General features: G+C 40.3%; 3 protein-coding genes across 10 annotated transcripts in view; 1 reads left to right on the top strand and 2 right to left on the bottom strand.

The window, feature by feature from the left end:
• The window catches only part of wdfy4 (WDFY family member 4), a 44,368-nt gene extending 28,079 nt beyond the window's left edge, over positions 1 to 16,289 (top strand). For 4 of the 5 annotated variants that reach the window (XM_010790966.1, XM_010790967.1, XM_010790968.1 and 1 more), the window contains 15 exons: positions 3,256 to 3,298; positions 3,443 to 3,562; positions 3,662 to 3,785; positions 3,865 to 3,974; positions 5,547 to 5,697; positions 6,468 to 6,559; positions 7,672 to 7,881; positions 8,007 to 8,127; positions 9,511 to 9,668; positions 10,391 to 10,549; positions 10,652 to 10,831; positions 11,047 to 11,229; positions 12,226 to 12,313; positions 12,960 to 13,089; positions 13,818 to 16,289. In XM_010790966.1, coding sequence (XP_010789268.1) covers positions 3,256 to 3,298; positions 3,443 to 3,562; positions 3,662 to 3,785; positions 3,865 to 3,974; positions 5,547 to 5,697; positions 6,468 to 6,559; positions 7,672 to 7,881; positions 8,007 to 8,127; positions 9,511 to 9,668; positions 10,391 to 10,549; positions 10,652 to 10,831; positions 11,047 to 11,229; positions 12,226 to 12,313; positions 12,960 to 13,089; positions 13,818 to 13,887 — 1,939 coding nt within the window. In that variant the 3' untranslated portion in view covers positions 13,888 to 16,289. The remainder of the gene's footprint in view (positions 1 to 3,255; positions 3,299 to 3,442; positions 3,563 to 3,661; positions 3,786 to 3,864; positions 3,975 to 5,546; positions 5,698 to 6,467; positions 6,560 to 7,671; positions 7,882 to 8,006; positions 8,128 to 9,510; positions 9,669 to 10,390; positions 10,550 to 10,651; positions 10,832 to 11,046; positions 11,230 to 12,225; positions 12,314 to 12,959; positions 13,090 to 13,817) is intronic. The other variant, XR_800215.1, reaches the window with a different exon arrangement.
• Positions 9 to 3,154, bottom strand: lrrc18a (leucine rich repeat containing 18a). Of its 4 annotated transcripts, none has more exons than XM_010790963.1 (4): positions 3,123 to 3,154; positions 2,263 to 2,441; positions 2,051 to 2,166; positions 9 to 963 (listed from the first exon to the last, which is right to left on the bottom strand). In XM_010790963.1, exon 4 carries the CDS (start codon positions 957 to 959, stop codon positions 156 to 158), a length of 804 nt encoding a protein of 267 aa, XP_010789265.1. In that variant the 5' UTR covers positions 960 to 963; positions 2,051 to 2,166; positions 2,263 to 2,441; positions 3,123 to 3,154; the 3' UTR covers positions 9 to 155. The 4 variants fall into 4 exon arrangements, with proteins under 4 accessions (XP_010789265.1, XP_010789263.1, XP_010789262.1 ...); XM_010790961.1 differs by having other exon boundaries at positions 2,263 to 2,349; positions 3,123 to 3,143; XM_010790960.1 differs by lacking the exon at positions 3,123 to 3,154 and adding an exon at positions 3,038 to 3,119.
• An 85-nt stretch (positions 16,290 to 16,374) lies between the features above and the next one.
• vstm4a (V-set and transmembrane domain containing 4a) lies at positions 16,375 to 24,016 on the bottom strand. The gene is made up of 8 exons (XM_010790952.1): positions 23,741 to 24,016; positions 22,063 to 22,515; positions 19,249 to 19,302; positions 19,036 to 19,143; positions 18,908 to 18,941; positions 18,487 to 18,635; positions 17,688 to 17,755; positions 16,375 to 16,985 (listed from the first exon to the last, which is right to left on the bottom strand). Exons 1-8 carry the CDS (start codon positions 23,787 to 23,789, stop codon positions 16,833 to 16,835), a joined length of 1,068 nt encoding a protein of 355 aa, XP_010789254.1. The 5' UTR covers positions 23,790 to 24,016; the 3' UTR covers positions 16,375 to 16,832.
• Positions 24,017 to 24,134: the final 118 nt, after the last annotated feature.

Genomic DNA, 24,134 nt, shown 5'->3' with positions numbered 1-24,134 from the left:
TGCTCTTTTTATTTCAGGAATGAAGTTAATACATCAAAAAATAGTAGTATAGTATGCACAACTATGCAGATAATATGCACAACTATTCACGTTTTTAAAGCTGCCTGAATGTGAGGTTCATTTCATTTAAGAGGAAGTTCAATGATGCTGTTTTGTCATTTGATTTGCATATGTTCCACTTTTCTTATCCTCCACACATCCTGATGGACTGTAGCCACTGAGTTTGGCACAAGCAGTCCTTTATAAGTCCTTGTCCTTTTTTCCTCATATGCATCACCCCCTCCTCCTCTCATAAGCCCTTCTTCCTGGTCTTTACATCTCTTAAAGCATGTCCTACACAGGCTGCTCTCATGAACTAGATACACATGTTCCTCTGGTTCTGAGTTTTCCTTCTGCATCTCCTCACCATCCCCCTGAACATACGATAGTGGAGTGCGTTTCATGTTCAGCTTTGTGAGGTTGCGTAGCCCTCTCACAAACTCTGGTAGATGAATGAAAAGATTATCAAACAGACCTATCTCTTGCAGACTATCTAGAGCCTCCATGCTGGGAGGGAGGGTGTCCAGCTGGTTCATCCCCAGGTTGAGTATTTTCAGGCTGGTGAGACATCCCAGAGAGGAGGGGAGACCTGCAGAGATCAGGCGGTTGTTCGAGAGGTTGAGGTGTGTCAGTCCCGCCAGGTTGCCGATGGACTTGGGCAAAGCCTCCAGCTTGTTGCTGTGCAGATCCAGAAATCTTAGAGATGAGCAACTCCCAATGTTATCTGGTAGTTTCTGTATCGAGTTGCGGCTGAGGTCCAATTCGTCCAAGTTGGTCAGTTTAAAGAGACACTTTGGGAAGATGGTTATACCCATGTTGCTTAGGGTAAGTCTGTGCCGTCCATCCGGGGTCATCTGTATTGCCTTTTTGGCAATTTTGAGGGTCAGCTTTGTCCCTTTGGCTCCCTTCTTTTTGGGCATGGTACTGCAACACACATAGGATTACAATTTAGAATTCAAGCTCAGCCTCAATTTTGCCCCCCAAGAGGCGGATTTCCAATAAGTCATCTAATCTACAACAGTACTATAGCAAATAAATGCGATGTGTGTATGTTTACGCGTATGTATGTGTGTGTGTAAGGCTGATGTGATTTATTCAGGTACAAGGGCTTATGTATGGCCTGGGGCAGTAGGGAAAGCATGCTCTCTGAGGTATGAGAGCTTGAGCTGTGAGTGAGTGCGTGTGGCTGTGAGTGTGTGTGTTGCTGAGTGTGTGTATGTGTGCGAGTGTGCGTGTGAGTGTGTGCAGTGTTATGTCTACACTAGTGTGTGTGCTCAGCCTGTGTTGCCCATGGGGGTATTTAAGAGCACGACTCTCTAATTAAGGCTAATGCAGGGGAACAATAGAGGAGAGGCGACACTGGGTAATACAGCAAAAACAAATGAGGGCTGATGTTTCCTCACCATTCAACTGATTGAGCTGCTCTTTTGAGGCAAAGAAGGTGTGTGTGTGTGTGTGTGTTGGGGTTGGGGGGGCATTCACATGCAAGTGTTTTGACAGACATGCTGTACTGTATATACACTATAGTATATACACGTGCACAAAGAGTGAAATCAGGGCTTTGATAAATGATAGTTGGAGAGTGTTGAGAGTGTGATGAGGCCCCGCTCTTCTCCCCTCCCTGTCTCAAAGAGCAAGGTGTGTGTCTGTTTGTGTCTGTGTTACACCCCAAGGCCCTCTCTCGCCTCATTCATCATCCTCAGGATGAGAGGGGTTATCCACTGGTGCTTGTTCCCATTATAACCTCCTATAGAAAACTATTGCATGAAATTATTGCTTGCAATTAGATAACACATACTGGGCCAAATACAGTGATTGATTTAGTGTAGTTTTACAAAATAATTTGGTCAGGAGATATTGGACGAGGAGAGGGATTATTGGATGCAATTAAAGGAGCTACATACTCTTTAAAACACATTTACTGTTTGCAACCTAATTTTATTTTCAGTTGTTATGTCACTGTTCTTTTCAAAAAAAGAAATTTTCAACATAAATTAAGATATGTACTCACCATATTTTATCTTCTTTTTTTCTTTAATCAATGTGATTCAAGTTGTCTTCAGTTTTAAAAACACGCCAACCGCTTTAGCTTCTGCAAACCAGACATTCAGCTCAAAGCCCCTCACCCTGACAACAAAAATCACAATGTTAAAACACAGCAACAAAACATTAAACACATTTAAACTCTGATTTGTTAGCATTTGTTAGTTATATTAATAATACCTGGTAGTCCTTGCCTATGTTGTTCCGATGTCAAGAGTAGAGATCAGGAATGCACAGTCTGTGTTTATCACCCTTTCCCTCGCACTCCTACACCAAACACAGAAAGTCAAGGTTCCTCTTGTTTAACAGCGTTACTTAGCAACTGGGGTGCTTGGCGCCAGGACTTTATTGCCGTGTTACTGGCCACAGAGGGAAAAGAGATATCAGGAGCACTTCAAAGCTTCTTTAATTTAGATAGTTTAGCGTGGTGTTATATTACTTAAATTCATGATAACATTTCCTGCAACTTTGTCATTTTGTTTACATTTATTTTTAGCTAAAAACACAACAATAATGTATTTTAATCAAGCTGTTTTTGTGATTAGTAGTTTGAAGTAAGTGCCTCCATTTAAGTGAATGCCCATAAAAGGATCACCTTACAACATTATTTGAACAAGCACCTAAAACTAACTAAATGAAAAAACAGCTGTAGACGAACATCTTGTTTGTCTTAGCTTAGCCAAGCAGGAAGCCTTGATGTTTTTTCTTGGAAATCAGTGCATCGTTCTGTGACAGAAATGTAAAATAAATATGTTGTTCCTTGTCTAACCAGTAATCATTAACCCCCTGCATGTCACTTAAAAACTCACCGCAGAAGAAAAAAAATGTCTTCCTGTTTTTAAATAGCTCAATCTGCTGATGGAAGCTAGTCAGACCTGCTACAGTGTAACTAAAAGTAACTCCCTCACAACCTACGGATGTCAACTTTTGCCACATCCTCAACATCTTTACTTACTATGTATGCTACCAAGTGTAGCTCACCTCCGTCCCATAACTAATCCTACAGCTGGGTACACACGGTCTCAGTTTCACTCACTCACCTCCACTCTGCTGCCTCAGAACTCTGCTGTGTTTCATTTCAACATGGGTTGCTAGGCAACAGAGCATGCAGAAGAACTTTGTGTTTAGCCTCTGATGCTAATTCAATGTTTTTCTTTTGTTACTGTGCTTTAGGAAAACTCCTGTGGTGGAAAAGGCTGCCCTTGTAAATTGGCAGGTAATATGATAAACAGTAGCTTGTGCTCACAGATTTTGACCTCAGTAGAGGCTGACAAAATGCTGAACAGATATGATATCATTAGTAGCCCAGGCCACTTTTGTTTAAAACTACTTAGCATTTCTACTGTTTTTTGTCTTCCAGAAAGGGGAAATAAGTAACTTTGAGTACTTGATGCATCTGAACACCATTGCTGGGAGGACATACAATGACCTGATGCAGTACCCTGTCTTCCCCTGGGTCCTGGCTGACTACCAGTCAGAGGTTAGATCACACACAGTGACATCTTAAACATTAATATTGTAAAGTGATGGAGTGATGAAAGTCCTACCTACTGGTTTGATTTATCTCTGTCCTCGATAGACAATCGATCTGTCAAATCCTGCAACTTTCCGTGACCTGTCTAAGCCAATGGGAGCGCAGACGGAGAAAAGGAAACAGATGTTCATCCAACGATATGAAGAAGTTGAGACCACTGAGGGGGAAGGTACCTATTTAGCTCTTTGCTCGTCATTCATTATTTTACGCTAAGTGCTCTTTTTATTCAACGCCTATTTACTCAATAGGAAATCTGTCAGCACGATGCCACTACTGCACCCACTACTCCTCAGCCATCAGCGTAGCCTCCTTTCTTGTCAGGATGGAGCCATTTTCACACACCTTCCTGACACTGCAGGTGAGACCTTGGAAAGTCATTGTTGGTCTTTTTATGCCCTAAAAGTGAATAAGCCAGTATTGGATTAACACAATGGGGAGGTTTGTGGAAGAAACAGGCACTAATTGTTTGCTTACTGACCATTCCTTGGGGGAAAAAAACAAAACAGTTGAGATTCACATAGAAGAGAAAATTAACTATTTGTTTCTATGGGAACCTACAGTACTCTATAGTGCCATGACATCAATTACATCCATTACTTAAAGGTGACCTATCATGCAAAATGCACTTTTGTACGTCTTTTATACATGAATATGTGTCCCCGGTGTTCCAGGGAACTCACCAAGTGTCAGAAAACACAACCCTCTCTCTTTTCCTCCATACCCAAATCTCTTAAAAAGGGGCTGCAACGGATCTGATACAGACTGATTCAGATTTGAACCCTTCTGTGACATCACAGAAGTGGCGCTACGGCTATTGGGCCAACTCCACCAATCAGGAGGAGACAGCCACGGACATTGCCGTTCGAAAGCGCTGGAGACGCTGTAGTACATATGCCAGGCCTGTAGATGGTGCTGTTCTCACAGAATCAGCCCATGCAAAGACAGTGTTAAATTGAGCGAAATAAGGAATGGCTAAAATGCATGATCTGTTTGGCATTTTCGAAAAATAAAAAGTATAAATATGCCTTATATAGGTATGGTCCTACACTATAGTATTCAAATATAGCATGATAGGTCCACTTTAAGTATAGCACTGAACAGTTATCTAATGTGACTTGTATTTTTGGCTTTTTGTAAATGCAAAGCTCTTCAACTGTAATGCATGTATTAATGTGTGTGAGTCAATTTGATATTGATTTGAATCCCTGCTGATCACTGCAGGTGCAGTCTTAACTTTTCCTGGAGTAATGGCAGAAGTTCAGTATATCCTGCATCACTCAGTTCCAACTAAAAGGCCAAGATTTAAATTGACATTCTTCACTTTGTAATTTTTTTAACTTTCAAACATATTCTTGCTAATAATCTCACCCTAACGTAAGCTATTTTCAGAACTCTAGATCCTGTTTCAATGCTGTTTTTGGAATGATTATAAGAAGATTTTAATATATATGCAAATAATTACAGAAAGCATTTAAAAGAGGCCAATGCAAATAGCCAAGATGTTATCAATTTACAATACAGCATCCAATTGATTATAATGAAAAGGCATGCATATTTGATAGTCAGAATAAAGCAATAAAGATGTTAGTCTGGTGCCTTTTTGTCTTCTGAATCACATAACGGCCGTATAGTAATATCCATAACTGGATTTACATCTCTAACCACGTTTACCAGCATATATGCTATTTTCATTCATTGAGGTAATTGTTTTACTCTAAATTACATTCTCTCTCATGAGGACGGAATTTTACGGAAAGATGAAAAGCTTCCTTCAAATAATAGCAAATATTTCCTGCTTAAATAATGCAATAAAGAATATAAAACATGATTCACCACACTGAATCAAGCAGACTACTTTATTAATAATGCCTAAAGTTTGGTTCTACAGTGTGCCGGGGGTCTGACAGTGTTGTGCCTCCTCTCCCCACAGGGAGGGTTTGATATCCCCGATCGGATGTTTTACAGCATAAAGAAGGAGTGGGAGTCGGCCTCCAGAGACAACACGGGGGACGTCAGAGAGCTGATCCCAGAGTTCTTCTACCTGTCTGACTTCCTGCTCAACTCCAACCACATCCAGCTGGGTCAGTACCACAACCCATCCTCTGTGAATCTAGATGACTGACTGAAAACTTGCTGAAAGGATTATCGTTATTCATTTTTATTCTCATTGTCAACATGTGCTATAAAAAGCCCAAAACCTGCTCTCAGTACTTTCATGACTTTCCAACCCTGTTTGGGGCTTTCAGTCCCAAGCCCTCTCCCCTACTAGAAGATGCAAATCTTGAAAATCACGATGTTTAAAAGAGGGGAAAAATCCCTTGGAACATTTTGGTCCATTGATGTGTTTTAAATACATTTTGGACAACAATAATGGTGTAGGGCAGAAAGGAATACGCTAATTGGTCTTTACCAATACCTGCTTATTTTTTGTTATGGTCTTTTAATGGACGTGGATGGCAACAAAAAAAACTGTTTACATATACTCTTTTTTTAAATCATCAAAACGCAGTGTATCCATCATAAAAGCCTTACACACACATCTAAAATGCATTTCCCACCTCATAAATCATTTCGAAAGACAATTTGAATAGAAAAAACAAACATAGTAACTGCATTGTTAACGTTGAATATTAGGGATGCGGATTGCATTACCCACAGGCTAATGCATGTACATGCGTCCTTTTCCATATGCCGGTTGAGCGCACAAAGCAAAATGAGGAACCAATTTGCACATTGCTCCACAGTGCCACCAGGAGTAAGAAAAAGTACAAAATATATCTTTAAACTGCTCTAAAAGGATGAAACACTGCGATGTGATGTGACCCTGCATGTTATATCCATATCTGTAAAGGCTGCATGGAGGATGGAACCGCTCTGGGAGATGTGGAGCTGCCTCTATGGGCGAAAGGTGACCCCCAGGAGTTCATTAGGATCCACCGAGAGGTCAGTGACCCCCAACCTCACAGAATTGTCTGTTACAATTGTCCCATCTGGTCTATTACACACAGGAGCGTTTCCCATGAGACCTAATAACGTTTGTCAATATTATCTGATGAATGTGCACACAAAAGGTTTTATATCTAAAACAAGTATCTACTGTTATACTTGAACTGTCATTGTGTAGTAGCCTGTTTGTCCTCAGTCTTTTTACCACAGTGTAAGAGACGGATCTTATTTACAACAGCCACTGTCTCATTCATTATATTCTTTAAATGCCATCTTGTCTCATTGAGCTTGGTACAGTTAAACTCTTGTAGTACTGACTGTTTTAAAGTATAATGACCAATTGTTGTTTTATTCAGAACATCTATGGAAAGGCATGTATCTATATGTAAGATAACAGACGGTGAAGGACAACAAGCCTATTTAACAATATTCATGGCAGGCACAATACTTATTTTTTCATTGCCATTATTTCTGTAGATATTAAGGTCTCTCTGTTGGTCTGATTTCTTCAGTCTGACCCTCCTTTTTCCATTCCTGGGGCATATATGATAGTTATCACTCTGTAATCTACTGAACTACTCATATTGCCCACCATTCTTAAAATTAGTGACTTTAGAAGATTGTTTTTTTCCTCCAAAGACAAATTAACTCAAGACAATATCCCTGTTATGATGTTTTTTCGTTTTCTGTTATTCCAGGATGGGTTTATTAAGTTCGGGTGTAAGGATACACATGCTGGTCATAATGCCCACTTTTCCTTATTACCTCTTCAAAACCAATCTCCGGCTAATTCCACCCAAATCATTCTTTAATTCGCACATGTTCATAACACAGATGTGCAGCTTCTTGCTGTTCCAGACTTTAAATTGACTTTTGGAAGAAATCATACCTGAATAATTTAATCGGTTGTGCATTCTTGTAGAAGTTTCCTGTGTTTCTAAACTCTCATATTACCAGTTTGACTGATGGTTTTGCTCCAACTGTAATAACAGTGAGCACTCCACACCGCTGTATTTTAAGACTGCACAGTGCATGTATAGTAGTTTTGTAATATTACTTGAATATGTTGTCTGATTTTATGCCACAATCTCCTGCACTGTTTCCCTTAGGCCTTGGAAAGTGAATATGTGAGTGCCCACCTCCACCTGTGGATCGACCTGATCTTCGGGTACCGGCAGGAAGGCCCTGCTGCTGTAGAGAGTGTGAACACCTTCCACCCTTACTTCTATGCTAAGAGGGGCTGGAAGGATGCAAAGGACCCTCTTATCAAGAGCACAATCTTAGGATACGTCAGCAACTTTGGCCAGGTTCCCAAACAGGTAAAAAGTAAAAGCTTAGTTTCACAAGTGCAGAAAGTACATTACTTTCTGCATGTAGGAGTTCCTGCATCATATTGTTTTTGGAACTATTCTGTATTTTTGAATGATTTATGTCCTTTCCATAGCTATTCACAAAGCCACATCCACCTCGCATTGGCACTAAGAAAGAAGGATCATCACCACCACATCCAACTCCATTTTTCTTCAAACTGGATCAACTGAAGACCACCAAGCAGCCATATAGAGGTACAGCTACACACACAAATAAAAGATCAGACACCAAATAAGCTCACTTAGTCTAAAATTGTTAAACATTTTAGGAAAATACCTTTTTTTGCTTTCTTTTGAAAAGTTTGGTGAAAAAATACCAACTTTCATGTCTGGGTGCTAACTATGAAGTTATACAGTAGCCTGCAGCCCAGCCCAGCTTAGTACAAAGACTTACTATTGTTGGAAACACCTTTCCTGTCTCTGTCTAAAGTAAAAAAATAAAATCTGTCTACCAGCATCTCTCAAGCTTGTTTAACAAAATAGATATAACATGTTTTTCAAATGTTTTGATAGAGCCAGGATAGCTTTTTCCAATTACTTTCTGTCTTTATGCCATGCTAGGCTAATCGGCTACTGACTGCAAATTAATATTTAGTGTACCCTCAGCCAACGTGCCTATTCCTTTAATGATGATATAAAATGAAAGTCAAAACCAAGCTTTACGAACAACAGATAATTCCAAACAACTAAATTACCTATTTTCTGTTAAATAAACTGAATTCAATCAGTTTAAGTGATCGTCATTCGTCCCTATTTTGTATTGTTCCTCCTTTGTTTTATTTTACAACATTTGTTGTCAATTATTCTATACAAGATGCCCAGGTCTCCAGAGGATCGTTGGAACGGAGCGAGAATGTCCATAGATTAATTTACACTATGAAGGGGTGGAAGGAGCTATCTGTTAGAGCTACAATGTGAAGATGACTCTTCCGCTGAGCCCTACTTAATAATCTGAATATCCCTACAGGCCCACTGAGGGAGAGGAGATGAATCTGCGAATGCTCAGGGAGAGATTCCTGCATATTACATTTCATATTAAATCTTACAGTGTCTGATCTGATCAATAAGCAGATAGAGATGAATAGGAGGAGGACCGTTAAAACAGATGCAGACATAACTTCTTTCTGGGGATTTAGGCAGCGGGACTGGCTGTAGGATATAATGATTTCTGCCTGTTCCTGCAAGAATTGGTCAATTACAGGTACAATTACAGCCACTTTCTCGCTGCCTCACCCACACACGCACACACAAACAAGCAAAACCCCAGGACAGAGCCTCAGCTTGTTTGTACCTGGGAATAGCTGTTTTAATTGCCCAATTTGGTCAATTTAATAAAATGCTTTACAATTTTACTGAGCTACCAAACTCTTTAATGTGATGTTTTTGAAGATCCAATCACTTTATTTCACCAGGCAAGTTTATTTCAGCACACAAAAGGCAGAATGAGGTCACTCTTTCTATTATCTAAAATTACATGTTTTTGGTGTAACTAAAAAAGAAAATCCTCATACTTTGTTCACAACTTTTTGCTGATGGTGCCCCACTCTCCTCTCAGTTACACTGTAAACCTTTCCGCAGAGCTGCCGAGGGGCCCAGTAGGTCAGATACTGTGTCTGGAAAAAGAGGTGGTGGTCCTGGAGAGAAACCGTCTCCTCCTGTCGCCTCTGTCGGGCTGCTTCTTCAGCTGGGGCTTTCCAGACAACACCTGCGCCTTTGGAAACCATGCCACAGAGAAGGTATGTTTGTGCACCTACAGTACACAGGAAATCACTTGCACATTATTTGTATTTTTTGCACATACAGCTCCACCCAGTCGTATTCATTAAATTGAAATAGCCATTGCAAATCCTATACAGGCTTTTTTAAATGCCAGAATTTAAAATTGGTAAATGAATTAATAATAATCTCTCCAAACCCTCTTTTTTTATTTAGATAGTTCTTAGTGTCAGTCCTATGCACATTTATCGGAACAACATTATAACCAAATGTAATCACATACATATGGGCTTACTCAATTGGTGAGGGTCAAGCCACACACAGCTAACCTATCAGCTGACCCTTAAATCACTCGTCACGCTCAATTTAAAACCGTGAGGCATCTTTATGATCTGCACAATGCCGTGTTTGCTGTGTCAACTGATTGATTATCCCGACAGCTTTTTAATGTATTTATGTATTCAGCATACCTAGCAAAGCCATCTCTGGCCTTACACATTCTGTGTGTCTGATACCTCAATGATGTTTCTGTTTTGTACAGCATTTACAAGAGTGCAAGATTATACATACAGTATCCAATGCTGTAAAATAGCTTATTAAACAATGGTATCAAATTAGGACATTTCAAAAATTATATTTTATGAAATGATTATATATACTCCTCTATAAACTCACTCCATCGTATATATTATTTATACACACATCAAGTCATAATGGTCTGGCTATGTGTGTCCATTTGCAGACCTTTGCTGTGTGTGAGAGTCTGTGTGACTGGGGGGAGACGCTGTGCGCCGCCTGTCCCAACCCGACAACCATCATCACGGCAGGATCCAGCACTGTGGTGTGTGTGTGGGATGTGTCCGTCAGCAAGGACAAACTCACGCACATGCAACTCAGACAGGTTGGTTTGTCTGCACGTCTGTCTGCAACAGAAATGTAACAGCAACACCCAGAATGTATTTGCACAAACTCGGAATAACACTGTCCCAATTTTCCTTCACAGCCGTTATACGGTCACACAGATTCAGTGACGTGCCTGGCTGTGTCTGAGGTCCACAGCATGATAGTAAGTGGCTCTCGAGACCTCACCTGTATCCTGTGGGATATGGAGGAGCTGAGCTACGTCACACAGTTAGCAGGGCACTCAAGCAGCATCTCCGCACTGGCTATTAATGAACTCACCGTAAGTCCACCAATTGAATCTCCTTTTTTAGTAATTCTCTCTACTTTTTCTTCTGTTCTTTGTCATTGTTCAGCTCGCACCTTGTTCCCAAAATGCGTTCCCTTTGTAGACAGCTCACGTGTCCTCATTTCTCCTTTCTCCTCCGGGTTTTTTCTGTGAATTTCTATGTGTATCTTTGAGCACATGGGCGTCAACACCATATTATGTTATCGCAGGGTGAGATTGCGTCATGTGCGGGACCTCAGCTCTACCTGTGGACGATGAAGGGTCAGCTGTTGACCTGTACGGACACTTCCTGCGGGCCTCAGCCAGACGTCCTGTGTGTCCGCTTCACACAGCGACAAGAGTGGGATGCCAAGAACGTCATCGTCACTGGCTGTGCAGACGGCAATATACGGGTGAGTGTAAAAATAGTTTTACAACAGGAGACATGCACTGTTTGACGTTGACAGTTTGGGCTAAATGTCTTCTTTCAGCCTAATGAATAGACAACATAAAAAATACACTTAGGTATTTTTTACTACGCTTTGTCTGTAGAGTCCTCCTTAATTGACCAAAAGATACATAATTAGATAATTTCTCGTTTGCACATTTAAGCATTACAATTAACCTGTAATGTCTAGCAAAATGTTTGGATTCAATTCCATATTTATATCACATTTTAATTGTTAAAAAATGTGGGGAAATTTGACAGAATATTTTTATTTATTTTTGAGCAGATTTCTTGATTAATACAAATTGTACAAAAATAAGCACCTTTGACTTTATTATGACAAAAAACTAATACATGGATGGATGTTTAACCTGGCTGAATCAATGTTGACATTTCTATTCCAGAAATGTGTATTGTTTGAAATGTAAAGAAGTAACATTATGATATCTATTTGTTAATTTTGTACGTATTGACCTCGAGTGTCTTACCTTAACGTCCCTGTCTGGCAGCTCTTTGTAGGACTAATAGATGAGCGCGGTTGCTTTGTTTTATACACTATACTGTATTCAAAATCATTACTTTAGGGAAGAATCTTGGGTGTCCATCAAGGTACTAATAACGGCACACAACGGTGTGTGTGTGTGTGACTGCTTTTGTGTAGAATTAAAACGAGCACATACTGCCTCTCTGTAATCAAAGCTGCAAACTCTAAATTGGGCTTCACTTGGGAGAGGCTGCCCATGCCACACACACACACACACACACACACACACACACACACACACACACACACACACACACACACACACACACACACACACACACACACACACAGTATTATTACTTTATTATTACCTTGAGATATGGGCTGTGTGTGCACGTGGCGGTTCCTATGTGAGTGTGTTTGTTATTATGTTGAATTATGTCAGATTTTGCTACTCGTTTTGTGTCCCTCATACAGATATGGAAGACAGAGTACACCAGAACACAATTACCTGGCCCTCCAGAAGAGCCTGTGTCCCCAGGGCAAGACGGAGCAGAGAGCGACGGTAATGTTTCTGGCAGTGGGGTGGGGTATGCAGATAGGAATTGTTTTTCTAACTACGCAGATGAGGGGAGTGGCTGATGGTAGCAAAACTGTGAACACCTGCACAAAAGGAAACAATTCTGGTGTTTTGTGTTTCAGAAAGAAACCCCATCGCTATCTAATTAGATAAATCCTTAAGTGTGAGATGATTATTTTTAACCGCTCATCTCTAAGCTAGACAGACGAGTGTGTGCTCACCCCAACCCTCACTAGCATTATGGCTAGCAGGAATTATGTTGTTATAAAGTTATTAAACATAGAGGCAGTAAACACTGATGAGTAATTCTGCTGACGTGTGTGCGTGTATAATTTAGAAAGCAATAATACCCAGATCCAATTTGGCATACGTTGGTTACAGCCTCGCGTCACCTCATAGGAGTATTATGCCTGACAAATTACATTGAGGCCAGTCTTTACGTAATGCTGAAGCATTTATATTCGAGGGATTTTCTCCCTTTAACGGCCTGCTGACCGAAGATAAACACTGAGTTAATTCACATTTTAATTCTTTGCAGGGACCGCTGGGTCAGCGGCACAGACAGGGTGGACACCTGCCCTGTGATTCAGATATAAATAGGGGTTGATGTATTCTCATGATTTATCCACAGTGAGCGGCTCCTGCCAGGTTAAAGGCTGGGAGAGACATCTGGTTTTATGTCAAGAGCTGAACAGAAGTCAGGCCGTGTCGCAGCGCCGCAGCAAGAACAGTCCGGCCATCACAGCGCTGGCCATCTCCAGGTACAGTAAATACCATGCTCACAGCACAGAGAGCACACATTTAGTTTACGTTCGGACACTCTAGTCTAAGGCAAGAAACCATATGCAAAATGTTTTATGATGCACTAGTCGATAAAAGAGTGTTGGACTGTTTTGTGTAGTGGAAAGCAAACATCCAAAATGCACAGTTTTGAAATTGCTACGTTTATACGTTTTTTCTAATGTAGATTTCTTCAAAATTCACCAGAAGTTAGCATTTGATAATGCCTGCATTGTCCATAGTCAGATTTATATCAAATTGTATTCCTAAATTGGTGATACGTATATTCGGTTTGTTGCAGCAATATTTTCTGAATAATGGAGTGATACAAACTTTCTTTATTAAATCTTCAGATTTCTGTTGCAGAAATGTATGCATATTAAAAAGTATTAAGGAGATAATGCATTATGCATATATTCAAATCCAACCTTTCAGAAAAAAAAGTAAGGCAATAAAATAATTGTCTTTAATAGGAGAAATTGATTGTGTACGTTTAGCTATTAAAATGTAAGGTCGACCCTTAATAAAAAAAAGATTACAAATATTTTTCAAAGCACTTACTTTTCAGTAACTTACTGATTGTAAACCTTCTCTTACTAGCTCTGACTCACATTTGATGTGCATGGCTGTGTGCTTTAGAACAGAATACATTTACATAACCTCACTGATTTTAAGATGGTTTTCATCATTGAAGCTCTTCTCTGTGCAGGAGCCATGCGACTCTGCTGGCGGGCGATGCCTGGGGCAGAGTCTTCACCTGGACCTGGGACAGTGTTTGAACACATCACGCCTCCAGCCTCCATTACTGCACAGCCTGTGTCCTCTCAGACAGACTGACCCAGAGTCAGTGTCTCAGGTCGGACCAGCTGAACATTGAGACCTGTATTTAAGTTTGGTTCCCCTAGAAACCTGTTATAAAATATGTTACATTTAAGTCTCAGGCAATATTTAATATTTGTATCTCTTGCATGGATGTAACTCTGTATTTTCTTTGTAAATATTAAATCCTGGAAATTTGAATAAAAGTATTGACAGCCATTTGCATAAATATTCTGCTGTGAGTCTTTTGATTGTGATAATGGCTATGTATACCTGGGTTGGCCAGGATCATTATTTTTTATTTAATCTGGGATTCACAAACATTAATAACAGAACGACACTGGCTTTAATTCTCCTGAACTGCTGGGGGAATTTTCATGATAGGCAACGCAAGCATTTAAAAAATCAGGTCAAAACAGTGATGGAAATGTGTGAAACAAGAGCGTGCATGCTAAGCCAGAGCTCCCTGAGACATTTTGTTGTAGTTGATTGTATTTTCAAGCTGCAGCTGCTAATTTCTCCCAAACTGCACAACAATCGTCCATGATCATAATATAAAATTTGCATGTCAGCATTTGTTGCTTAGGGTTTTGGTGTTTTGCTTTGATACATGTTTGTGGTCTGAACAGCAGAGTTTTTTCAGTTAGTTGTGAATAGTTTACTGAGCTTTCCTTTGTTTTTCACAATGTGTTTTCAATCTGCTTTGTTATGTGGCATTGACAAGTATTGTAAGCATTTGACTGCTTTTCCATTTGTGGAAGTTCACTGCGTTCAAGTCAAGTGTTCGTGTTGTGGATAATGTAAAATGTGTCCGGGTGTTGTTGAGGTATGTTGCGTTTTGCTTTTTTACAGCTTTTTGTGTGTGAATTCATAGCTTACCAAGGACAAATTCCTTTTTAGCCACATAAGGCTGTTCAATCTCTGTATCACAGTAGTAGACAGTATACAAAATACATTTCTTCTTTAAACCCATTTGTGCATTTTTCACATAGATTCTATCATTCAGTAATATCTTCTTTTTTTGCCATTTATTCTAGGGAATCTACACACACGCATGAGCTGCATAGGCACTTTTGAGAGCCTTCATGTTTGTGCCAAAAATTTGGTAAGTGCGCTATTTCCAATTTTTAGGTGTAGGAATTAAGCTACAATCATATTTTTTAAACAATTGTCCTTATTTTACAAAACCTTATTGTCTTTAAAAATAAATTAAAATGAACACTTTTTAAGTTTGTTTTTATTAACTATAAAAGTCCAATCCTCCAGCCACTTAAGACATTTGTTTGGGCGTTGTTGAATTATCACATCTTTTATTTTTCGCTTTCTATGTTTGCACACGGCCATGCTGTCTCTTAGTGCTTATTTGGACAATGGAGTTGATCATTACAAGTAAAATACTGACACAGTACACCAATGCACTGATTTCTCCGATGTAGAAATACTGTGGTGACTTGCTCTGTTTCTGTATCTCCCTTTCTTTCTTGGTCTCTCATGCACAAGCACCACTCCTCTCTATCATAAAGCAAGAGGTCTCTCTCTTTAACCTTTGTGTGTGTGGCTAATTGTGCTAAGTGGAGTGGCTTAATAGAGTGGAAAATAGTCCTCATAATTTTCCCAGAGAGCGAGCAATGACCTTCTCTAAAGCTAACGGCCATCTCCATTCTCTCTACACCGCTGGTTTTATGATATGAAATGTCAAACCATTGGGTTCCTCAGAATAATTAAATCAAATAAATTATTGCACCTAGGCAGAACCATCTTGTAGCCTAACCCAATTATAATGCACTGTAAAGCTAATTATTAACTATGATTACAATTAGTCTAATTTGAATAAATGTAGTCATTAGCGGGTTCATCCTAGTCAGTGAGTCTGAACTGTGGGGGATGATGGTCTCTCTCTCTGTGTCTCCCCCTCAGAGAGAAGGGTGTGGATGTGCATCATTCTCTTTCTGTAGCACCGCTATCTTCATCCCATTTCTCATACGCTGACCTTTACAGAATGGCCTACACCTTCACCTTTCTTGGGTACTTGAGCATAATGCTAGCTGCATCCAGGATTTACGATTGCTGTTTATCCCTGTGCATGTTGGACAGACTTTGAAACTAGATGCACAAGACTCTCTGTTTCTGTCCTTTTTTATTTGTCATTGCTAGAAAATCACATTCTAGATTGCAAGCTATAGTTGGATATTTTAGGGAATAAGTATATTTTTCCTCTTGCCAAGAGAGAAGATAATTGAAGCAACCCTCAAACGTCCAGATGATATGAATCTACAACCAGCACACAGTTAGCGTAGCTTAGCATGAAGCTCAGAAAAGCTGAGTCTAGCTCCTTCCAAAGGTATAAGTGAAACACACTGCAGGTGTTTGTTTGTAATATTGTGCTGGTTGGTCTTATATTGTGTGTTTTTTACCCCAGAAAAGTTATGGAAAAATCTGACAAAGTATAATCCAATCAACTTTAGAAAGATGAAACAGTATTTATATGAATAAATTGACCTAGGCATATATTTATTAATAAGTAGGCTACTGTAATTATAAATGCATTTAAAAAGTGTTACAGTGCCTTATGATACTGCAGTAAGAGAGTTTCTTTCCACACAGTCTCCTGAGTTTATACAGAATAGTTAACAATAACATAGCTTCTTATAAACATCTGGCTCGCAGGCCAGCGATGCCAACAAACAGAACAACAGAATTATATGACCCAAAAAACTGCTGTGCTGGAATGGAACTGTGCCGAGGAAACACAAAGCCCTCATTTACCAACAGTTGTAGCGTAATTACAGCCAAAAAACAAATGCTAAATGCCATACTGATAGTTCATAAATATAGTACTTTGGTAGCCACTCAGGCAAGTTGCCCTCACCGGGAGGTACCGAGACGTGCACATGTACAGCTGTGTTTACAGCTGTTTCTCCTGGAAGAAGATCTGAGCGTACACAGTGTCCGTGCTGGAGGCAGTGGGGTCAGGGCTGGAGGAGGAGGGGGGCTCCGGCCTCGGTCTGACCAGCTCCAGCTCTGCATACGTCAGGCTATCGTCGTGTGATACTCGAGGCTGGAGGAGGGAGGAAAGAAAGAGGGCAAAGGCATTTCAGGAAAATGTGTACATAATGGGTGTATGCATTCCCATCTGCTTTAAATCTCTTACAGCCAACAGTAGTATTCTTTCACTTTCAATGGTAAAGCTTCCCTTGGTGCTTTTCAGCTGCAGAAAGTATTTGTTTACAGGACCTCTGGAACATCCAGTTTACTTGAAAAACATTTGGTACAATAGGAGCCCTATCCAGCCTCCTCAGATCCTCCTAGCTGCCCTAATCCAATCAGTATGTTTGTGCTCACATCTGCGCAGCTTTGCTTCACGGCACGATCACAAGAACTATCCGTAGAAATACTGATGATCCTTAGTTTGAGCAGTTTTATCCTCTATATACTTGTTTGACATTTTTATTGTGGATATAAAACCAATGAAGCACTCTAAATAAATAATTGTGTTTGAGGAGCAATAAAGCTAAATAGAATTATCAAGCTCATAACTGAATGAAGACGGAGATGGCAATAAACTCCTGTAGACAATCATGCAGTCGTGAAACAAATTCCCTCTTGCGTTTACCTCAATAACAACTCTGAGCATGAAAAACATATTTTGTAGATGCTAGAGAACACATTTGAACAGATACATTGGGTACAGTTGTTCATTAATTATTTGTTGGAAGATGTGGACATAGTCGTATGATGATTTGAGAACGAGCACACTTACATTTGCAGAACTCCTGAGATGATGCTTTGACCTTCTGGGCTTCTGGGGTCGCTTTGCAGGAAAAGGCACTGCAAAACAGAGACAACCTTTTATTGACTTAAAAAGAGGCCAATAGGAACGTAGAGGGTTTAAAGGGTTGTAGAAAAAAGGGCTTTGTACTGTCATTGTCAACATCAGTGTTGATTTAATCCCAGACACACTCGGCAGGATTACTCAAATACAGTATCAAGTTTCAGCCCCTGCTGGTTCCTGCTTGTCTTCGGTTAAACTAGCTTTCTCATGGAAATCGAAACATGCTGGAGGTATCATGTATGCTTTTGCACATGATGGATATCTTACTTCACTTTAGTTTTCATTACCAAATAATTTGTGTGCTCCCTTAGCCTCCATGTGGTTCTTATGACCCCACTGTGTTTGCAGAGGAAAGATGAGGACTGGGAATTGAACCATTCTCTTAGGTGACACTATTCAAAACAAAGAATTGTTTTGTGAAAACATTGATCATGTTGATTCATAACAGAGTAGTGCACTGTTCCCTTTGTGAGGACATCCCGATGCAGTGATTGATGTCATGATTACATTTAGTTGTTTTCAACATTTCTCACATTTTTGTGAAACACTCCACAAGTAAAGTAAGTGCTCATAACTTAGATCCATACAGAGGCCTGTGCCGGCGGGGGGGAGGTTAGAAACTAAACTTTGCTTTATTTTTAAAAGGTCAAAAGCCAGAAAGTTGGAAACAGCTGAGGAATTTAATCTGTCCCAGAGGTAACATCCTGCCTTCAAAACACCACTTTACCTTTGGCTTGTATATAAGGTGGGGGCACTGCAGGTAGTTTAGGGGGTGGTACTGTGACTCTTCTGCCAGGTTTCGGTCTTGTGTCTTTCCTTTGGGCTCTTGGGGAGGAACTGGAGGAACTGCTGGAGCTGGTAACAGTCTCTCCTGAGCTGCACAGAGGACAGTATTTCATTAGTGCAATAGTTATTTAGATTAATATGTTGCAATTGATAATCTATTATCTTAAGAACGTCTTGTTTCCCACCAGTAGTCTGAAACCAAGGATATTCAATTAAACATTATGTAAAACTGAAAAGTAGTAAATCATCACGTTTGAAAGGTTAAAGCCAACTGATATTTGGCAAAGACTTTAGACTTTGAATAACAACATGATTGGTGATCAATGAATCGTATCGGCAATAGTTTTAATAACCTACTGTACCTGCTTTCTGGACATTTGACCAGAAGGTAACTCGCTGTGGAGAAAAGTAGCAGGAAAAAAATCATGTTAATTTACCAGTTTAGGCATCATATTGTTTTTTCTTCTGTGAAACTAATTATGTTGTTTACTTTTGAGCCTGTGTCTTCTGTGTAAGTACTGGCAGGCGAGAACCAGGGTGAACAGGAAGATGGACAGCAGGCCCAGTGAGCAGATCAGCACGGCACACAGGTACACATCTACACAACAACAACAACAACAAATATCAGAACAGTGGCTTTATCAAGGTACGACTTGTATTTGGTAAAGTGAAACAGAAGTAGGGCTCGAGTTGAAAACAATACCTGCAAATAAACGCCACAGACCGTCACTGCTACCAGTCTCTAGAGTGAAGTGCACTGGAAAAAGAAACGTTTAAGAAGTCAGTCAAATAGTACAGTGAGGGTAAAAAACTGTGCCCAGACTCTTCCTTGTAACGTGCTGTTGTCTGAGGGCACTGACCCAACACAGCAGACACCCTCAGTGGTTTCCAGAAATATCAAAACTGCACTCGTGATGGGCGATTGTGCTGCATCATCAGCCAAACCCACCACACACACACACACACACACACACACACACACACACACACCCACACACACACACACACAGAGGCCTGCCTGTGTTGCTGTTCTTGGACAGCGTTGGGGGGTTCCCCATTGCTCTGCATCTCCACTTCCTATTGTTGGTTGCTTCACAATCTTTTAATGTTGCAATTTTCCTTTGTGCGGTGCGAATAAGGAAGTCATTGTCAGTGTGTGTCAATGAGTGATGGGTTGTATATAGGTCAGGGGTATTTAGCAAGAGGCTGAGGAGAGGGAACAAGAGGCTATGTACATAAATTACTTAGTCCCTGCTTCCTGTAATGACTTTTTAATATGTCTTTTAACACAGGTTGATAAACATATTAATAAGAAATGATAAGATATTAACTCGTAATTGACTTCTAGCTTGTTTCCAGACCGCTGAGCCGCCTGCAGAATTGTTAAATGTGGCACACTGTTATTTTTCAAGATACTGCTGTGTGTGATTAGATCTTGACACACCTAATTTTTTCTTAAATACGTATCGGGTCTAAGAAATAAGACTAGTTTGATTATAATAGGGAGGCTTGATAAGAATGCAGTGAAATACCAGAGCTCTGCAATTATTTTTCTAAATGTTTGATGTACATTTTTGTATTGAGACTTGCTGCAATAATAAGCAAGCTTATCTATAACCTTTTATTGGAATGCATTGCATGGCGTTCCACTTACTATGCCTTCTTGCTGTTTAAAACCAAATGAAAAGTAATGACAGACTTTTAAGGAAGACAAATTGTCTGATGAGGTTACAGGCTACATTTCACAGGCATCTCTTGACAATGTGAGCAGTTAACAGTTAATGTAAGTAAACCACATATCTGACCTTTACACCGCGGTTAACCACATGCTAAACCCCCACATCTGATCAGTGAACGCAGCCCCAGGTTAGCGTGTTGGGAGCTATTAAAGCACACACTCTGCACAGATGTGTCTACACAAGCTGAAGTTAATTCAAAGAAAATATACTGCACAGGTATTCAGAAAGGCTGAAGAAACATCAGGTACGGATTTAGGCTCATCTGCTTTCCCCCATCAGTCCAGCTGTGAAGAAATGACGCAAAAAAAATGTAACATCCACTGAAGACCGGCAGATTCAAGAAAACTGAGGTCAGAGAGTGTGACTGATAAGATTTTCTTTAACCATACATATTGTCTATTCATTTGTTTGGTTTGAATATAAGTCTGAAGTTCTTAATTTGGAATTTTCAGCCCCTTGAAAGGAATTTTTTTTTAAGACTAGTCAAATTATCTCAGTGGGATGTTGCCTTTATTTAGAATTCTTTAGACTTATATCTGCAGACTGAGGGTTTCCCTGGATTACATTTACAACTATTTGTGTTTCTCTTTGTTTACCCTTATAATGTCAGCTCTTCTGGTTCTGTGGTCACAGCATGTCGGAGATGCCTGAGGTTGTGTGGCTTCCTAAGCGGGACAGTGCCCTGAATATAGGGCACCACTTACGGCAAAGGGCGTTGTCAGATGGCTTTATCTGACCTTAAACTTCAACTTTGTAGGCATTACATTAGTGAAATAACTTTTTTTGCAACTGTGTCAAGTATACCTTGTACTGTATGCTATAGCAGCATCTTCCATCTCTATCTTTATCCAGTTCATCTTGCAGTGACAGATGGTTTCACTGTCAATCAATCAGATGAAGTATCATACTGTATAAAGAAATATGTATCACTGCAAGTGATTACTTCTGAACCTGCCTTTTTAAAGTGTTTTATTACATATTGGCACAGACTAAATAGGTTCAAGTGCAACTGAATTCTCCCCAACATTTTCTCTTGAGGCTTGCATAAAACCCAAAATGCTGACGTCATGTATTTTGAACATAGCCAGCTCAGCAACACTCTACCTTTTACTCCTCACACTCTTGCACAGAGTGATATTGTTGAGTGCGGTTTGGCTGTGTGAGCTCATTGTTTTCAGATGGAAATGCCTGAGGATTGGGGTCACACTCAAACACACACATGGGCACTACTTTCAGCAAACGCAGCTAGAGTCAGAAAATACATGCAACACATTTGTATTTGGCCTTTATCCTTCAATAAAAACAGTTGCTCCTCCTTTCTTCGGTTATTCCCATTGCCAGATGACACGGGCAGCATGTCTAAGCTGAGGGTGTGCGGCTGTGAGGGAATTCCTTGGAAAGGATTATTCCATGGAAAACATTTTCAGAGGAATAACACAAAAAGTCCCGTTTGCATTTGTCCTACTTTTGTCAGCAAGTTGCGCAAAGGTAGAAAAAGTACCTTTTTTGATATCTCGTCAACAGCCATGACACAAAGCACACTTTCGCTGTTTTGTTAGGTTCTCTGCTGATAGTGCAACACTTAGTGACTATTTTTTCTTCTTCTTTTTTTAGACCACATGGTTCTTTTTTGTCTGGCTGTCCACCAGGGCACACCATCTTGGCTAACACGCCATATTAAATAGCACTTTTACCCAATTATCAAGAAAATGGGCCTGACCCTTTCCCCAGACAAATGTGAACAGTTGTACAATGTGTTGCAGTACACCTTTAGTTACCTGTCAGCTGTGTGGTGCTGGTGCCATTAGACGATGCCCTCCATGTGTTTCTGTGCTTACGAATCTCCTGAACCCTGCAGGAGTAGAAACCCTGGTCCGTCCGGGTCACATTGAGAACCTGCAACCGGTACACCTCTCCCTCCGTTTCCTCAAACAGACGGTACTTTAGTTGGGTGAAACGGCGGGTGTAGTTCCCATAAAGCTTTATTTTCTTTATGCCCAGCTTCACAATCAGAAACTGAGAGGCCTCGAGTGCTGGAGGAGAAGGGGACGGAGAGGAGGGAGGAGGTGCGAGAGTGGGAGCAGCAGGAGGAGAAAAGAACCAGCGGAGGATGAGGACGCTGCCGCTCCTCTTCCTCTGAGACACCATGCAGGACAGGGTCACGTTGTCTTTCTCTGTTACCATCACAACAGGCCCGGGGGTCACCGTCACATTAAGGCCATGACAGACCTCTGTTTACAAAAGACACAAGCAGGACACCTGGTATGTAAAGTCTTCTTTCTTTGTTGTTGCATACTTTAATACACTATTGGTTACTTTTGTATATGCGTCTTTATTAAATGGTGTATTCATATTGTTTGTATCAATACATGTTCTGTTTTATGACAGAATAAAATCAAACCAAACCATAAAACATATGCTTTTCCAAACGTAAGGACACTCAGTAGGCCTACACTGTGATCTGGTAGCTTGGGTGACCGCTCCCTGCTAGTTAAATTAGTAATTAACTAGAGTTGCTAATGAGCTCCACATGGGAAAAAGTCTGAGTTCATTTTGATTTCCTGCCAGTTAAACATAATTGTAGCATTTAGACAAAGCATGTTTGTATGCACACCCACAGTGGCTGTTTGGATTTATGGTGTAAGAGATCACACTATCACTGGTTCTACTTATGTCATTCCATCACTGGATGGGAATTCAGTCTGTAAAAGCAAGAGGGCAGGAGGACTGAGAATCAGAGAGTAAAACAAACTTTCTTTGCCCCCTTTTTTACCTCTGGGTTACGTTTGTCTATAAGAGACATGAAGTCTGGACACAATAAGTGTGATCAGACGAGCAAAGAGACTCTACAGGTGGGAAACATTCATCTTCAGATTGGTACACCCTGAAACTGGCAAAGACTATCAAGACAAGATAACAGGGACCATCTGGGCTGTTTTGTTTTGTTGCTGTGTTAGTTTGGGAACTCGGGGTCTTTCCTACAAAACGTTATGTGACAACAAAAGCAGCGACAGTGACTCAAACCAAACACAAAACTGAACATAATCAAAAGATTATAGGGCAGGAAATATGAGTCGTAAGTGCACTTTATGGCAGTTTCTAGAATGCAAATTATACTGAGGTTTTCTCTGATCACAGGGAACAAAGTTGCTTGACTCCAAATGTGTTCTTTCATTTTAAACAAAGCCATATTTGCCTAGAAAAATATGTTCTTCTTAAGGTTGACAATAGTTAATGCTCTTGCAACTTTTGGTTGTTTTACAGACAAAGAATACTATGGAGTGTTTTTTGTAGGTTTTACATTATTTGTATAAACCAAAATAAATAAAAAATGTCTGGTTTCACTGGTGCATGTTAGATGATAGATCAAGTTACTACTTCAGACACATTCTCTTTCTTTTCTTGCATGCTTGCTCACTCTCTTACTGGTTATTGCTGTAAACAAAGTGAACTTACCTGTAACCAGAGCCTTAGTCAGGACAAGGACCGCTATAGAGAAGTACATTGTCCACAGTCAGCGAATCCATAAACCCAGACAACTGCAGAGCACTTGCACAAGCAGCTACATTCAAAACAGAGTCTGACTGGACAACCCACCAGAGCCCTCACCCACCATTAACTCTTCTCCTCTTTCTCCTCTTTTCTGTGTAATATGAAACAGTAAATGCTCTGTTCCCACTTAGAAACTCCCACTCACTCTCCCAGTACTCTCTCCCTCTCTCTGACTGTCTCTCCGCCTCTCTCTCTCTCTCTCTCTCTCCCCCTTTCTCTCTGTGTCCTGCAAAACGTAGCAAATGTCATTTCCTGTGTTCCTGTGAGAAGTCTTGGACTAAAGCCCAAAACCCCAGAA

The sequence above is a fragment of the Notothenia coriiceps genome, unplaced genomic scaffold, assembly GCF_000735185.1.
Source record: "Notothenia coriiceps isolate Sejong01 unplaced genomic scaffold, NC01 NC01_scaffold00034934, whole genome shotgun sequence".
Taxonomy (NCBI): Eukaryota; Metazoa; Chordata; class Actinopteri; order Perciformes; family Nototheniidae; genus Notothenia; species Notothenia coriiceps.
Note: the sequence above shows the minus strand (reverse complement) of the source record. Positions and strands in the feature narration are given on the sequence as shown.

Bases quoted from the DNA above. Each gene is read 5' to 3' on its own strand.
- lrrc18a (XM_010790963.1), bottom strand. From the start codon at position 959: ATGCCCAAAAAGAAGGGAGCCAAAGGGACAAAGCTGACCCTCAAAATT.
- vstm4a (XM_010790952.1), bottom strand. From the start codon at position 23,789: ATGTACTTCTCTATAGCGGTCCTTGTCCTGACTAAGGCTCTGGTTACA. The intron at 19,144-19,248 runs GTATTGTTTTCA...GTTGTTGTGTAG, and splicing joins TCTGTGGCGTTTATTTGCAG to ATGTGTACCTGTGTGCCGTG. The intron at 16,986-17,687 runs GTAAGTGTGCTC...TCCCTCCTCCAG, and splicing joins ATCTCAGGAGTTCTGCAAAT to CCTCGAGTATCACACGACGA.